The sequence below is a fragment of the Anabrus simplex genome, chromosome 4, assembly GCF_040414725.1.
Source record: "Anabrus simplex isolate iqAnaSimp1 chromosome 4, ASM4041472v1, whole genome shotgun sequence".
Taxonomy (NCBI): domain Eukaryota; kingdom Metazoa; phylum Arthropoda; class Insecta; order Orthoptera; family Tettigoniidae; genus Anabrus; species Anabrus simplex.
In genome coordinates this window covers 204,529,476-204,547,992 of record NC_090268.1, presented here as the reverse complement: position 1 = coordinate 204,547,992, position 18,517 = coordinate 204,529,476, and the positions used below count along the sequence as shown (strand labels likewise).

The following is an 18,517-nucleotide window of genomic DNA, read 5'->3' as shown; positions in this document are numbered from 1 at the left end:
ATTTCCTTAATGAATATTAATTTTTTCTTTAAATTAATAGAGGACATAGGGATCTTTAATGCTCTATATATTAAACTATGATAAGTGGCTTTTTTATGCGAGTTGGGATGTAAAGAATCATTTTTTATGGTTGTTGGAGAAAAGGTGGGTTTTCTGTGTATTTGAAAGTCGAATTAGTTCGATGTTCGTGTGATTTTGATGTCTAAGAAGTTCAAAGAGTTATTGAACTCATCTCCTTTAAGTGAATTTATTATCTAAGTTGTTGAGAAATGATAGTATGTTATTGCTGTTGTTGATTTGTTTATCAATGATAGCTATGGTATCATCAACATAGCGATGCCAATTCTCTCTTCTTTACTTTGATTATATACGATTTTTCGCCATCGTCTAATTATAAACGCCGGACTATCAACTTTATTTTTATGCAATCTTACTACTTGTTGTATAACAATCTGTTGTTTTATCCATTGGACTTTGTTAATTTTGTTAATACTTCCACTATTATATCTTATCACATATTTTTTAAACCATCATTGTTATCTTTAATGTTATTTTACTTCAAATCTCCTCAAGATTTTAAAATTCATTTCATTATTACATGTTATTTAGACGGTTATTTTTAATTTAAGGTTAAGACTATGGCTGATGATGCCTTCAGGGAAGGCGAAACATGTACCACTATTAGTTAACAAATTTATGTAAATCATCCAAGACTAGACTTTGAATTGATTAGGTGGTCTAATAAATAACTTACTGTTATTATTTCAATCAAATATCATCAATACGGACCAAAAATGATATTTATTACATGCCATGTGACCTTGCCGCGGTGGGGAGGCTTGCGTGTCCCAATGATGCAGATAGCCGAGCCGCAGGTGCAACCGTATCGGATGGGTATCTGTTGAGAGACCAGACTAACGAATGGTTCATCGAAAGGGGGGTAGCAGCCTTTCGGTAGTTGCAAGGGCGGCAGTCTAGATGATTGACTAATACAGCCTTGTAATAATACTCAACATGGTTTAGCTGTGTTGATACTGCTACACGGCTGAAAGCAACGGGAAACTACAGCCGTAACTACCTCCCGAGGACATGCAGCTCTCTCTGTATGAATGATGTACTGATGATGGCTTCCTCCCGGGTAAAATATTCCGGAGGTAAACTAGTCCCCCATTCGGATCTCCGGGTGGGGACTACACGAGAGGGGGCGATCATCAGGAAGATGGATACTGACATTCTGCGAGTCAGAGCGTGGAATGTTAAAAGTTTGAATCGTTGTGGTAGGTTAGAGAATCTGAAAAGGGAGATGGATAGGCTAAAGTTAGATGTAGTTGGTATAAGTGAAGTACGTTGGCAGGAAGAACAAGATTTTTGGTCAGGCGACTACCGAATTATCAACACAAAATCAAACAGGGGAAATGCAGGAGTTGGTTTAATAATGAATAAGAAAATAGGGCAGCAGGTAAGCTACCACAACCAGCATAGTGAAAGAATTATTGTCGTCAAGATAGACACCAAACCAATGCCCACCACAATAGTGCAGGTCTATATGCCTACTAGTTCAGCGGATGATGAAAAACTGAAAGAATATATGAGGAGATAGAAGATTTAATACAACATGTAAAAGGTGACGAGAATCTAATTGCGATGGGAGACTGGAATGCAGTGGTAGGCCAAGGAAGAGAAGGTAGTACAGTAGGAGAATTTGGATTGGGACAAAGGAACGAAATAGGAAGTCGGCGGGTTGAATTCTACACGGATCATAATTTAGTCCTTGCCAATACTTGGTTCAAACACCACAAACAATGGCTGTATACGTGGACGAGACCTGGAGACACTGGAAGGTATCAAATAGACTTTGTTATGATTAGGCAGAGATTCAGAAACCAAGTGTTGGATTGTAAAACTTTCCCAGGAGCAGACGTGGACTCTGACCACAACTTGATGGTCATGAAATGCCATCTGAAGTTTAAGAAATTGAAAAAAGAAAAGAATGCAAAAAGATGGGATCTAAACAAGTTGAAAGAAAAGAGTGTGAGGGATTGTTTCAAGGAACATGTTGCACAAGGACTAAATGAAAAGGCTGAAGGAAACACTATAGAGGAAGAGTGGAGAGTCATGAAAAATGAAGTCAGTAGGGCTGCTGAAGAAATGTTAGGAAGGAAGAACAGATCAACTAAGAATCAGTGGATAACTCAGGAGATACTAGACCTGATTGATGAACAACGAAAATCCAAGAATGCTAGAAATGAAGAGGGCAGAAAAGAAAACAGACGATTAAAGAATGAAATGGATAGAAAGTGCAAGGTAGCTAAGGAAGACTGGCTGAAGAAGTGCAAGGATGTCGAAGGCTGTATGATCCTGGGAAAGGGAGATGCTGCATACAGGAAAATCAAGGAAACCTTTGGAGAAAGGAAATCTAGGTGTATGAATATTAAGAGCTCAGATGGAAAGCCACTTCTAGGGAAAGAAGACAAAGCAGAAAGATGGCAGGAGCATATCCAACAGTTGTATCAAGGTAAAGATGTAGATAATTTGGTTCTGGAACATGAAGAGGCTGTTGATGCTGATGAAATGGGAGACCCAATTTTGAGATCAGAGTTTGACAGAGCTGTGAGTGACCTAAATAGGAACAAGGCACCTGGAATTGATGACAATCCCTCTGAATTACTGACTGCATTAGGAGAAACCAGCATGGCAAGGTTATTTCATTTAGTGTGCAAGATGTATGAGATAGGAGAAGTCCCATCCGATTTTCGGCAGAATGTTGTTAATACCTATTCCCAAGAAAGCTAGTGTTGGCAGGTGTGAAAACTACCGCACCATTAGTTTAGTATCTCATGCCTGCAAAATTTTAACACGTATTATTTACAGAAGAATGGAAAAACAAGTTGAAGCTGAGTTGGGAGAAGATCAATTTGGCTTCAGAAGAAATGTAGGAACACGTGAAGCAATCCTGACTTTACGTCTGATCTTAGAGGATCGAATCAAGGAGGACAACCCCACATACATGGCATTCATAGATCTAGAAAAGGCATTCGATAATGTTGATTGGACCAAGCTATTTATGATTCTGAAGATGATAGGGATCAGATACCGAGAACGAAGAATTATCTACAATCTGTATAAAAATCAGTCTGCAGTGATAAGAATCGAGGGCTTTGAAAAAGAAGCAGCAATCCAGAAAGGAGTGAGGCAAGCTGTAGTTTGTCTCCTCTCCTTCTCAATGTTTACATAGAACAGGCAGTAAAGGAAATCAAAGAGAAATATGGAAAGGGAATCACAGTCCATGGAAGGGAAAATCAAAACCTTGAGATTTGCCGATGATATTGTTATTTTATCTGAGACTGCAGAAGATCTTGAGAAGTTGCTGAATGGTATGGATGAAGTCTCGGTTAAGGAGTACAAGATGAAAATAAATAAGTCCAAAACAAAAGTAATGGAGTGCAGTCGAACGAAGGCAGGTGATGTAGGAAATATTTGATTAGGAAACGAAGTCTTAAAGGAAGTAGATGAATACTGTTACTTGGGTAGTAAAATAACTAACGATGGCAGAAGTAAGGAGGACATAAAATGCAGACTAGCACAAGCAAGGAAGAGCTTTCTTAAGAAAAGAAATTTGCTCACTTCAAACATTGATATCGGAATTAGAAAGATGTTTTTGAAGACTTTTGTGTGGGGCGTGGGATTGTATGGAAGTGAAACATGGATGATAACTAGCTCAGAAAGAACGAGAATAGAAGCTTTTGAAATGTGGTGTTACAGAAGAATGCTGAAGGTGAGGTGGATAGATCGAATCACGAATGAAGAGATACTGAATCGAATTGGTGAGAGGAGATCAATTTGGCTAAATTTGACAAGAAGAAGAGATAGAATGATAGGACACATCTTAAGACACCCAGGACTTGTTCAGTTGGTTTTTGAAGGAAGTATAGGTGGTAAGAACGGTAGGGGTAGCCCAAGGTATGAATATGACACGCAGATTAGAGCAGATGTAGGATGCAATAGTTACGTAGAAATGAAAAGGTTAGCACAGGATAGGGTGGCATGGAGAGCTGCATCAAACCAGTCTATGGACTGATGACTCAAACATACAGATCCCGTTAAGAGAGTGAATTTTTGCAATTGGGTTATAGGGAAGGTAATCTCAGGTGAAATCCCCGCAAGTTAATTTTTTTTTCAGATGAGGCTAATTTCCATTTGCATGGCCATGTAAGCTCACAAAACAGATACTACGGTGCAACAAAACCAGAAATAGTGTTGGAGCAACCACTTTATGACGAGAAAATCGTGGTCTGGGTCACTTTGAACGGGCATAAAATTATAGGCCCGATTTTTTATGAGGGCACAATAAACAATGTGCATTATAGAGACGAAATCCTTGACCAATTCTCTGATGAACTGACATACACAGAACGTTTTTCGGCTCATACAGCTGAGGCAACAACTGCTGAATTACGCCGTGTGTTTGGTACGGGGATCTGTGGCCTCCTCGTAGCCCAGATTTAACGGCATGTGATTTTTATTAGTGGGGAATGTTAAAATTGTAGTTTATGGGAACAACCCTCACACACTAGATGAACTTAAAGACAATATAAGAGTTACAATTGCATCTATCAGTGCTGAAGAACTTGGTAGAGTAACCGAAAACTTCATTAGGTGATGCCGATTGTTTGGCAGCGCATGGGGAACATTTTCAGCATAAACTGTAAAAATGGTGAGTAAAATGAATGATAATGATTTTGAGCACCTTATTCTGCCGTACATACGCACACGCAGTACTCGGCAACTGAACCGTCACTGGCGGCCAAGGTCGAGCGAGAAAGTCCTTGCCAAACATAAATAAAGACCCTGTATGGGTGTTTCGGAAACGGAATATGTGTTTTCTCTTATCTCATAATTGTTAGTCCACAGTGAGCAAGTATTCGAATAATACTGCATCATATAAACTCACGGTGATCATTTACACCGAAACATACGAGAATAGGGCAGTGGACCCGCAAGTATTCAGTGTCCGAATGCAATGTGCACTACCGCAGTAACAGAAAAGTGCACTTCAAGTGACCAACAAGTCTCACAAAGCATATCACGGACCGAACAGCGAACAGCAAACAGCGGCAAGTTTCCGAAAGCAGGGAAGGATCTGCTTACATATGAGACTTCGTTACGCAACGTTGGATATGCCGTTTCTCACAAAATAATATATTTTAAAGGACAAGAAATCGCTGCTGCACATGGAAACAGTGTCTCGGATTTGAAGGTTAGCCAATTCTTGATGGTTAATTTTATGAATAGAAATGGACTTTCTCTTCGACGAAGAACACCATTATGCCACAAAATGCTGAATGATTTCAACCAAAAAGTAATTGATTTTCGTCGTTTAGTGATTGAGAAGCGTAAAGTGAAGAAATATTTGCTCTCCCAAATAGGAACCACATGTCAGACACCAATCAGTTTCCATATGCCACAAAGTCAAACAATCGATAAGAAAGGGACATCAAGTGTTATCGTACGCACTACCGGAAGAAAAAAAAAAAAATTTGTTTTTACGTCCCACTAACTACTTTTTTACTGTTTTCGAGGCGCCGAGGTGCCGGAATTTAGTCCCTCAGGAGTTCTTTTACGTGCCAGTAAATCTACCGACACGAGGCTGACGTATTTGAACACCTTCAAATACCACCGGACTGAGCCAGGATCGAACCTGCCAAGTTGGGGTCAGAAGGCCAGCGCCTCAACCGTCTGAGCCACTCAGCCCGGCAAGCAAAAAAGAACGATGTCCTGCAATGCTATTCTGTCTGGCAATGCTTGCTGTAACAGGTGATGGCAGAAAGCTTGCAACTTACGTTGTTCAAAAACAAAAACCAATGCCTAAAGTAAAATTTCCGCGAGGGATCCATGTTCGTATCCAAGAAAAAGGGTGGATGGACACGTCACTCATACAAGATTGGATACGAACGGTTCAGGGAAATATAGCAAGGGTCCCTCCTTCGATACCCAGCCCACCCAGTTTTCTTTTTGCCAGAACGTCATTATTATGTACTTACATGAATTGTACTTTTATTAGTATACGTTAATTTCACTTCAGGTCGTATTGTCAGCTCGTAACGGGAAGAATATTTTCCAGTGGCGGTACTTCAAACCCATGTATCCAACTTACCTGATGTATCCTATTTGACTTTTCAGAAAAAATCTCACGACGGAATTTTACACCAAATGTTATGCAATTCCATCCTCCTTTGACCTCAATGTTCCAGGGAAGACACCTCATGTTGTTTGGGAAAAACAGATAATGAAGGACCTTGAAATTAGGGCAGATAATGAAGGACCTTGAAATTAGAGATGTGAATTGGCGTCGCATATACGAGCATCATCTGTGGATGGATAGGACAAACTGGAGGAGGCTTGTATAAAACGGCACCCGGCTTGCTGGAGCGAAGAAATGATGACGTATTGTTAACTTACCTAAAACAATTTTGAACGATGATAAAAACTTAATTCTTTCTAAAGGCCTCAATACTCTCCATACAGCCACCAATTTAGTAATTGAATCTGAAATAGCCATTAATAAAATGCGGACAGAACAACAAGATGAAATCAGATACGACCTAAAAACAAAACTTGAAAAAAACTTCATTAATAATAACAAAAACATCTCCCCCAATCATAATTGAATTGTGCAGTCGAGTAAGGAACTAAGTCAGATTTTGCTACTTTTCAGGAGAGCAAAAAAACTGATTTTCTTCGACACGCTTCAATGAATAGTTCCCATTATTTTATATAATATTTAGATCAGTGATAGATATGTAACGGAGGTAACAGGAAAATGTTCAAGAAAAATTTATAAATTTTATGACCGTTTGAACTTTTTTGACTTAGTTCCTTTCTCCAATAATACCGAAAAAAAATTTGGGTTTGGGAATAAATTTCTCATACAAACTACACCAACATTTGTTATATATTAAACATAGCATAATGCAATACATAAGCACTGTTTACAGTTTATCCAACAGAAAAAAACAGGGAAAACAAATACAAATGACCTTGAAGCGCCAAATAACTACAGTATTACAACCGAGACTACTAACCTAAGGGGAATTCATTGGCTGCGAAATAATGTCCAAATAAAATGCCAAAGCATCCTCATTCGCAACATATTTCAACAGTTTACGCTAGTCCTTTATCTTCTCAGCTTTTATTGGAAGAACCCCACCCTCTGGATGTGCTGCCATTGGCTGCAAGGAAAATGTGCAAAAGTTACCTTTCTCAAGATGAAATGTATGTTTCACAATGCTGTTTATGAAGGGAAGTGCTACAAGAACTCCTGGTTTCTCTGCCCTATATCTGTATTCTTTAAACAAAGAAGGAGAAAATGCAATCTTTCCAGCACGAGGAGTATTCTTTGTCGATGTTTCAGCTGATACAGTCACTTTTTTTAAAAACTCAGGCCACCACTTGTCAGAATTAAATACTGCACTTGAGTCTACTAACTTAACTGTAACATTTGCTTTGCTGTTTACAATAATTGCCATATACTCTTCGATAGTATAAACTCTGTCTACTTTTTAAATGTTTTTCTTAAATACCCCAAAGTCCCTGTCGCATGGTAGGAATGAATGACCCCTCTCGGGAAAGTACTGTCTAATCTCCTTAAATCGATTTGAAGCTGCCAGGCCTAGCATTAGTCTTATGACCGTATGGTTCTTATTTTGGCCTGGAGAACCATCAGAGAAAACGTGTGACTGGTCAACATTTTCTGACACAAATTGGTCTATATAATCTTTCAGGAAAGAAGCAACTTCATTCGCACCCTTCTTTCCTTGGCCTTCATGATACATATACACAACACATTTGTCGGTTGCAAGATCATGAATACAAAACACATTCACTCACAACTGTCTCTTGTAAAACACTTCTTGCACCGGTATGTGTGGCAGGGGCAGATTTTGCATAAAGTCAAAGGCAAGGCCTGTCACTTTGTCATTTGTTCTGCATAGTGTTGCAACTTCTTTCAAAGACCTGTCGAATTTCCTGCTTCTTCTTTTATGAACATCATATTCAGCCTGAGCTGCACGCTTTGCTGATTCACAAATATGTGGACTCCTAAGTTTAGCTGTGAACTCCTCACATTTGCTGCAGACATCGATCTGTGGTCGTCTGAATCGGTAGTTATAATTCTCAACAAAATAAGTCCTGTAGAAGCTGTACTTGACTCCACACTCCGGGTATTTTGTGACAAACATGTTGTGCATTTCTTTAATAGTTAAGCGGGCATCTAAGTAATGCACTTCTTTCCCTCCATAATGAGTCCGTTTCAGAGGGAATGATTGAATATGATCGGATATCAGTTTAGTGACATCTTCCGGTATCTTTCTGGTATTTGGATTGGTTCCTCTCTTGTCCCTGGGAATTTCTCCATGAAGAAGAAGCATTGTGATACGGAATACTCTTTTCTGAGTGACGGCATGCATGCTCATAAAAGCTGAACGACATACCTTCTTTCTATTGTTGCCATCCATAACAAAGTAAGTGAAACTTTCTGCTCGCTGCTTTGAATTTTCATTCCTCGGTCTTTTGGTCTTAATTTCATTCTTCTCGATGAGGCACTGCAACTGTAAATCTTGTGCATCCTTACTGGGAAGTTGAAGAAACTTGGAAAGAATGGACATGCGAGCCTCTTCGTTGATAATCTCAAAGCACTTCTTTCTGCATCTAGAAGAACAACATATTATTAATGCTAAGTATAAATCTGTACCATACGTATTGTTATCTAAAACAAGAGTAGAAAGTTCGGTTGCATGTTAGAATATTATTTACTAAACAATCCCTACTAATACTTCTCAAGCTCCTTACTTACCTGCAGTCAGAAGCGGTTTCTTTGCCTTCCACAACTCTCCCACGTTTATTCACATATGCCAGTCCTCTGAGTCTTGCGTGTTTCAGAACACTATGTTTATGGCCCTCAGGCTGTGCTTTCCTTTTCGGAGTCATATTCTCAAAGGTAATACAAAGATCACTTTGTCATCTACCGAGATACAAACTGAAATACTGTACACTATAACCCACCATGTACCGTACGATTTCTGTTTCCCTCCAGTATGTTGTCCTTTGTGTTGTACCAACGCCGTAAATTGAAATATCCCCTGTTATACCTACATCGCATGCAACGTGCGGCAAAGAATGGAACTAAGTCATGAATAGCAAGTGGTGAAGAAACGCACTAAGTCGAGCACTAAGTCATCGACTTAGTGCGTTTCTTCACAATATGCCTGATGTCCATCCACTGTTTCTCCCACAAGGAGAAGGCTGACTTATTTCGTTCCTTTACCAAATGATAGGACTTGGTTATGTGAGGTAAATGAGGCAATAAAATGAAAATGGCCGATTTTGACTTAGTTCCTTACTCGACTGCACGATTCAATTATAATAATGACAGTAAGGAATCTTATATCTTAAAAAGAAAATTAATGACAATAACCTCATCATTACCAAATCTAATAAAGGTAATACCACTGTCTTAAAGAACAAATCTGACTACATAACTAAAACTGAAGATTTCTTCAACAATACTTCTTTTTCTATAGTTAAAAAGGACCTGACCCATAAAATCCAACGTCTGCTTAAACAAACCTTAAAAAAAAAAAAAAATCTCTTTTCTCTTCACAGATCAAGGAAAAACTAAACTATTAACACGTCCCCTGCTTTGCGAGTCACATGTGACTCATACAGCATAAAAATGTGGTGCTGGACAAAAATACACATTTTATTCCTACGCTGCTACGGTGATAACTTTGCGTAACAGTACGACAGCGAATCACCGGGGGTATTCATGTTATTCTATGACACAGGTGTACGTTTAACAACGACCTTACACCATGAGGCACGGGTGACTAGTTACGCGTGGATGTTATGCAGCTTTTACTATTTGCTATACGAGTCACCAGTGCCTCACATTTTTTACTAGACGTCCCGCTCAATTGCGGTGGACAATAGGGGCTATACATTGTTGATTGAGTATTATAGTGCTCTAGCCGTCATTGTAGGCTGACGGAAATCTTTCGTGACAGCGTGTGAATATACTTGTCATCGCATGAGGCAACTACAGGATATGCAATTGGGCATCTTTTCTGTGCAGCATAACGGTAAGAACGTTATTTATATACAGATTTCATTACCTTATTCTCAACTATAAAGCATAGAAAGCTAAGGAATGTGTGTGAATTGTTTCAGATGAAACGTAGATTAGCAGACTTCCAGCTACCCAAAGTGTGTTCCAGTTCAGACTCTTCACAATGAGTCAGGAGATCTCTATTAGAGAAACCATTAGAGGAGTCAGATATTGAGGATCTTTTAGGAGATGAAGATATCCAATGTAGTGACATTGAGGATTCCAATTTTTCATTGTCAATTTCATCATCTCACCAGTGTCCTCTGGAAAAGACACAGATGTACATGATAGCCAGAGTGAAAGTGAACACGTTAAAACACAATCGGTTAAATCAGACTGCAGTTGGTGTGATATAACCAGGAATGATTTAGGCTTCACTGTTTTTTCTGGAGAAGCAAAGGCTCAGTTACAGTTAGAAGAGGGACAGCCCATTGGTATATACTCTCACTTCGTGGATGACAGCCTATTCGAAATGATGGTTCAGGAAACCAACAGGAATGCCAATCAATTAAAACAAAGTCATAATGAGAAAAGCAAGTCCAGAAGTTTGAAATGGAAGAAAACTAATGTTGAGGAAATGAAACAGTTTCTAGGAATTATGTGTATGGGTCTTGTTCCTCACCCAACTATGAACTCATACTGGTCTAAGAATAACTTATATGATGTGAGACTTATTAGACAAGCAATGCCATGGGATCGTTTCCTTCTTCTCTTTAGATTCTGGCACTTCGCAGACAACGAAGCTTATCAACAACCAGGTGATCGTCTTTATCGAATCCAACCCCTCCTTGATAAATTAAACCAAAATTTTGAGAATGCCTTGACAATGGGGAAGGAAATGGTTATAGACGAAACTATGGTTCCTTGGAGAGGCCGTTTAGTTTTCAGAATGTATTTTCCTAACAAAGCTCACAAATCTGGAGTTAAGATGTATATACTCTGTACGAAAGAAGGATACATTGTTAGAACGAAGATCTATGTAGGAAAATCCAGTGAGAGTGAAAGTGGAGTAGGTCATCCTCATTCTGTTGTAATGGAGCTTCTACGTGGATTCTTAAATGAAGGACGTATCCTCTATGCCGATAATTTCTACACCAGTGTTACCTCTGGCAGAAGAACTTCTGAGGAAAGAAACATGTGTGTGGGACCCTTTGTAGCAATAGACATGGACTACCAATGATAGTGACACAGAAAATGAAGAAGAGAGAGTTGGTGGGTAAGTTGTGTCAGCACGGTACTCGAGTTATCAAGTGGGTTGACAAGCAACCTGTTCTAATGCTTTCAACACTGCCGAGCCATAGTGACTGTCTGGTAGACTCTGGAAAGAAAAACAGAGACAGTGAACCTGTCAGGAAGACACTCTGTTTTTGATTACAATGGAGCTAGAAAGGGGGTCGATTTCAGCAATCAGATGTCTTCTTATTATTCAGGTCTACGGAAAGGTTTAAAATGGTACATGAAAGTAGCCATAGAACTTATCATTGTAACGGCCTTGGTTAATGCTTGGATACTTCACACCATGACGTCTGCGAAAAAAATGCCACTACTCCAATTTCAAGAGAAGGTTGCAAGAAGTCTGCTCAGACCACAGACAGAACCTGTCATCAGTCCTGGGAGGAGACGTGCGCACACTCTCTCAAAGATGGATGGACAAGCCAGAAAAGTTCGAAGACAATGCGTGGTTCGCTATAAAGCTCAGCGAGAATGTGGCACATCAAAAGACACTGACAAGAAAACAAAGCAAGTGACAATGTACTGTGAGGAATGCCCAAACAAACCATTCATGTGCATTGGATGTTTTAATAAGGTACATAAATGCTGAAATTGAACTTACTGTGTTCAAAACAAAAACTGCCGTTGTATAATAACAAAATTAGATCAAGAGTGTAAATAGTTTAGGGAATTTCGAGATCAGTGAAAAGAAATAGACAACTGAGTTCAAACAGAGAACAGTGTTATTTTAAAAAAAATATTTTAAATTTTATATTCAGTGCCTTTATTATAAAGCAAATAAATATGTTAATTTATTGTTTGTGTAAAAATGCATTTATGCTCATGTAAATCAACCTTTACCAACATACAAAAAGTCAATACGGACCAACATGGTGAAAATAATCAATTCTGTTCTGTGCTACGCGAGGCACGGATAACTCGTGGACTTGCCACTAAACCAAGCGCTGGTGGATCCTCCTGCTGAGGAACGTGAGAACTTGATATGACTTGCAGCTGTCAATCTTTCACCATCCACCGGCAGCCCGCAGAACTACTTCCGTAGGACGAGTCACACATGCTTCGAGATGCACCCCAGCGAAGTACAGTACAAGACATTGGTGACTCGTGATGCACTCACATTTAATTTCAACAGCGTAGCAATAGCAGCGAATGTGTTAAACATGAACCCAGGCCTACCCATTGCCAAAGCCCTTCCCAAAATTCATAAAACTAACATTCCGATCCGGCCAATAATCAATTACAGAGCCAGTGCCTTATATAATACTTCTAAATTCATCCAAAATATGTTCTTAAAAAATCACAGATTTTTATCCAATAAAACTTTCAGAAACACTTCTGAATTAATTGACAAACTAAAGAACTTTGACATCCAACCAAATCTTTCTCTCAATTCTTTTGACATCGTAAATATGTATCCCAGTATTCCAACCTCCAAATTATTCCCCATAATTTATAACAACTTAAAGAAATCCAGTCATCTGAGTAAACTAGAAATTCAGGACTATGTTGATCTTAAAATTGGTCGTCAGCAATAATTTTTTCACTTTTGATAACACCATATACCAACAGGATGGTTTAGCTATGGGCTCGCCAGCCTCAGGCATCCTAGCTGAAATATACCTTGATTTCTTGGAAAACACAAAAATTAATAATAATTTTTCTAACATCCTCTTTTGGGCCACAGATGTTGATGACACTTTAGTAATTTTAAATGAAGAATCGACCAATGCAGCCTCTACACTTCTTCTTCTTCTTCTTAACAACATCGACTCTAATATTAAATTCACCCTTGACTCTGAACGTACCAAACAATAAATTTTTTAGAGTTAACTATTACCAGACATCCTTCTTCTTTAACTTATCAAATTTTTAGAAAACTAACCCAAACAGAAACCACAATTCGGCAAGATTCTGCACACCCACAAGCACATACACATGCAACTTATAATAGCCTAGTTTTTCGTGCCTTCAACACTCCTATGTCTAAAAAAGATTTAAATAATGAATTGAATACCATCCGTTCCATCGCTAAATTTAACGGCTTTAACAACTCTTTCATAAACTGAATTATTAATAAATTCATACACCATCCCAAAACCACGTTAACAAAAGATAATACCAAAGGCACTGCATTTTCCACTTTTACGGAACATGCAAATACTTAAAATTAACAGAGGCCTCCTTCTAAACACAACTGAAAATTGTTTTATTCACCTTGACCAATACTTCAACCCTAATTTCAATTTAAACAACATTTCTGAAAAACCCGAATTTGATTTTCCATGCCTTACATAGTTCCTACCTACATTTTCTTCCACCAATAACCCATCAACCTGCCCCCACCTTAAACTACTACTCCTCCTTTGTTTCTCTCTTTTCCTTTTTCACACTGAACTGGGTATTATAATATCACATTTAAATTTATACCTTACGCCACTTGAAGAACTACCGGAGCTCTTATCTTCAAGAAATCACACGCTGTGTAAATGTGATTCTGAATTGTTCTAATATTGCACTTTTTAACTCTTTTCTTTTTACAATTGTTTTTATGTCAACTGTTCTGCATCTCCAAACTTCAAGAATCTGACATACGAGATTTTATAAACCTTGCTATATATTTCTATTGTCAAGTATGTTACACTGTATTATACGATTTCCCGCCTAGCAACGTTTACAAACTTAATCCTAGAGCTATTTAATTTTTCATTGAGTTTCACAAACATTTATAAACACACTGCCATTAGCACGTTTTACTGCTCTCCAAGAACTTACGCCTGGCTTCATTTATATGATTGGTCCTCGACCTCTTCAAGATTTTAAGAACTTTCAACACGCAGTGCTAATGCCAAAAGTGTTATAATACTTCAAGAACTACATCTAGTAGAAAATTTACACATCACCTATTATTTTCCTGTGCATTGTTTTTTTAAAATATTTTAAGTGATCGGCCGATGATGACCTGGAACAGTGGTTGAAACCGGTACCGCTTATAATCAACTAGTAATGTAAGATTACTTTTCTAATTCTACATGTACTGAAAAGGCTGAACCATTATATAACTTCTTTCAATTTAATTGTGAACTCTGTTCAATACGGAACATAATGAAATTCTTATCTTTAAATTAACCGCAAATGAGTTGAACCAACTGCGTGTATATTATATTTGATGAATCTTTTAAATGTAAATGAATTGTAAATGTTTTTTTTAAATACTGTATTTGAATTCTTCGAATAATTTATGCATCCAAACCTTTTGCCCGTATTTTTTGTCAAAAAGTGTGTTAATTACACAAGAAAATACAGTAGGTTATTATACTGCAAATATGTTATCAACTAAATTATTGGTTCACTTTTTATTGCTGAAAAGCGGAAATAAAATTTAGCTAAATTATTGACAAAATTAAAGTAGCTAAAAATATACAGAAATAACTGTTCAAAAAAGAAAAAATTAGGCAAAAATTGTCAACACAAACAGGTGCCTCTACCAATAGAGTATTCGGGTTAATTGACACAGACCTGAAAGAGAAAAATAGTATAGTGGGATCTCGTTACTATGTTCTCAGTTACCATGGTTTCCTGTTTAACATGATTTTCTCAAGTCATGGTTACGAACCCACTAAATACATGTCAATATATTCCCTTAACATGTTTTCAATTCCCACATATAATAATCAAATTTTCTTTGCACTATTTGTTAGGGGACCAGGTTGTATTCATATTTCAAAATACAAAATTTGGCATCTGGAAAACACAATGTGATTTTACTACCTATTCTCTGATAGTTTTTGACAGTATACAGTAGATAATTTTAGGGTGTTTTTGACAGTGTAGAACTGGTTTGAGCTGCAACGCAACACAGAAGTGATAGCTGACACGTCTCCCTCTCACGGTCCCTCTATCTGTTTCTCTCGTAGTTCTTCTTGTTTTCTTGGACTTCAGACAGAGCTACATCCAGTCACTACAATATTCGATGAATTACTGATGGACGAAAGTTAACTTTTGTTTCTGTTTTAAATTGGAAATTTAAGCCAGTGGTGTATACAGAACCATCTCATAGCCAACAAAAGAACTTACGGATTATGCCTATTATTCTTGTAAAGCTTCTCTTAATCCAGTCACTACATTGTTCTTTGAATTATTAGTACATAGAGTAGACAGACGTTCTTCTAAGCTAGCAAACAAATAATTGTTTTGTTCTTGTCAGTATCGCCAATACAGAATTTCTTTCGCTAGATCTGCTCACTTTTTATACTGTAATTCTGAAACATCTCATTGGTATGATGCAAGTTTGCTCACCTGACTGCTTGTGCTTGTGTATTTCAGTGGTGTAATAGAGTTTTACTGGTGTACTGTTACGACCTATTTTATTGTGTTCGTCATAATGGATCAGAAGATAGTATGATAGACAACAAATGATGACAAGTTGAAATATGTTCAAGCCATGGACCTCGCATGAAGCATGTAGATGTAGCACGAAAGTGAAACATTCCTATGTCTGCAAGCCGTAGCTGCGTACGAAATAAAATGTGCATTTAAAAAAAAGGGTGAGCAGCAAAAGGAAATGTGTGCGAGAGGGACAGTTTCCTGAACTAGAAAGTGTGTTATTGAAGTGGTTAAAGCAAGCCCGTGCTTCGAACATACCAATCAACAGAACCATGGTTCGAGCACAGGCCTGTAATTTCGCAACTAAGATGAGCATCATCAACTAAGGATTCAAATGGTTGGATTGAGACATTAAGAATCGGGATCAGCTGGTGTACAGATGCATGCGAGGCTGCTAGCGTGAGTATTGATACAGTAGAAGCATGGAAAAGTACGACACACTTCCTAAGGTTCTCGAAAAGTGCAGTCTCATGACACCACCATTTCAATGTTTCCTAACTTCCAACACCAAAAAGCAAACAAGACAAACATTTCCAAAATTACTTCTTACAAGCCTTACTGCTTTACATGGGAACAAACCAATTTTACAATTTACAATTTTTTTTACGTCGCACCGACACAGATAGGTCTTATGGTGACTATGGGAAGGAAAGGCCTAGGATGGGACGGAAGCGGCCGTGGCCTTAATTAAGGAATAGCCCCGGCATTTGCCTGGTGTGAAAATGGGAAACCATGGAAAACTATCTTCAGGGCCGCAGACAGTGGGGTTCAAACCCACTATCACCCGGATGCAAGCTCACAGCTGCGTGCCCCTAACCACACAGCCAATTTGCCCGGTAACAAACCATTTTATAGGACACCTTCAAGAGAACAAAAAGGGAAAGTTTATCACTCTTCAAAGAATTAGGACGTAACATTGCGAAATAATAAGGATAAATGAAAGTAACATCCCAAAGCTCCTAGAGCCTGGCATTGTCTGGGGTCAGAAAAAAGTGGAAGTGCAGATAGAGGTCCAGCAAGAGGAGTCTGGTACAAATTAGGGAAGCAAACTAGCAGTTTAACAGCCTAGGAGTTGAAAGGATGAACAATTAAAGGGGAGAGCACAAAAATCAGCAATAGCAATTACCCCTTATCTTTGGCACGGACATCAGCACCATTCTGTAGAAGAAGTTGTACCACTCTATTCCTATTATAACCAGCAGCTAAATGTAAGGGCGTAGAGCGTCTTCCATCACTAGCATGACAATTAACATTCAATGGATTTAGGAGAGCAAGTAGTCTATCTTCTGCACCAGAGCGGGCTGCCTCCAGCAGTTCTTCCTTCCGGTAGTCCCCTGTCAGCACTGGGCGAGTAGCAGCATCAGCAAGTTCTAGGGCAGTCTTCCCTTCAGTATTGCGGATATTTGCATCTGCTCCATGCTGCAACAAAGCTAAAAACAAAAAAGGGTGATTACCAAACACAATCATTATGCAAGATCTCCAATACAAGACATATTCCCAGAAAGAAAAATACTTCACTGGTAAGACTGTTCCAACATCATAAATAAGACAAAGTAGCTTAACACGTTTCCTGCGTCACTTAGGAGCTGAAATTACATTTATGTAAAAACTAAAAATAAGAGTTCTGTAGTTGCTAAATAACGACTCCTAACAATTTCTTAATACCAGGTGATTCTTAAATGCAAGAACGCTTATAGGAATCAGCCACATGGGAATCGTGCGGAAATCCATGCATATTGTCTGCCATTTATAAGCATCATGCTGTTATTTCATACATTTTGTTCTTCATGTGATCAACAATACTCCGAACTATGTAACTTCATTCACAATACAATGAAGAAAGAAGAACAGAACAAAATGTGCATATCTGGCAAACAGTAAAACAGAGTTTAAAGTACAGATTCGAATCATGTGTAATGGTACAGCAGTTCGGACACAATCCAGGGCTCAATGGACAGTTTTTATACTCATACGTTAGAACAGTTTGCTTGCCTTCTTCAACACACTTTTTGCACTTTTCACCTCTTCCACATGACCTGCTTTTCCCTATCAGTTGCTTCCCAGTTTTCTATAATGTGCATTTCTTCACAAGGTAGGTTTCTTACTCTTGGAATATGCATTGGTTCCAAAGATGCCTGTTTCAACAATACATGCTACCAACATTAAGAAATGAAAAGAAAACTCCTGGGTGTAAAATGTTTCCTAGGGCTTTAGCCGAGTCCAAGTACAATCACAAGCCGTAGCTGCCAAGCTAAACTGAAAAACAAGCATTGTGCAACATGTGGTTATGTACGCTTATAAGCGGGGAACGGATTTATATGTACTAATAATTATTGAAATACGTACATATGTATTTAGTTATTTTTATTGAAATATGGAATTATATATGGACTTAAAATTACACATATAACAATTTCTATTTAATATCGAAGTTCAAAGAAGTCAAACAAAGTAGATCTACATGCAACATAATGTTACACTTCTCATTTTAATATATTTGAAGAACACACAATCTTTCGTTCTCTTTTACCAAAACAATGGATTACAAAATGTTCTTTTAAGTGCTGGAAAGTGAATCTTCTCCTATTATCTCTAAGGACAGGTTTATATTGACAAACTGTGTTCAACATCGGAAGAGGTAATGGAGGCATAATTCAACTTCACAATATCTGCTGGGGTTAAATCCAATGTTAATTTTACACTTAATCTCCACAAAACATTGCAGCAACCTTTGTCATT

General features: G+C 38.2%; 1 protein-coding gene across 1 annotated transcript in view; it reads right to left on the bottom strand.

Moving 5' to 3' along the window:
* The window catches only part of Tnks (tankyrase), a 334,181-nt gene that overhangs the window by 290,332 nt on the left and 25,332 nt on the right, over positions 1–18,517 (bottom strand). The window contains exon 3 of the mRNA XM_067146370.2: positions 16,905–17,208. Coding sequence (XP_067002471.2) covers positions 16,905–17,208 — 304 coding nt within the window. The remainder of the gene's footprint in view (positions 1–16,904; positions 17,209–18,517) is intronic.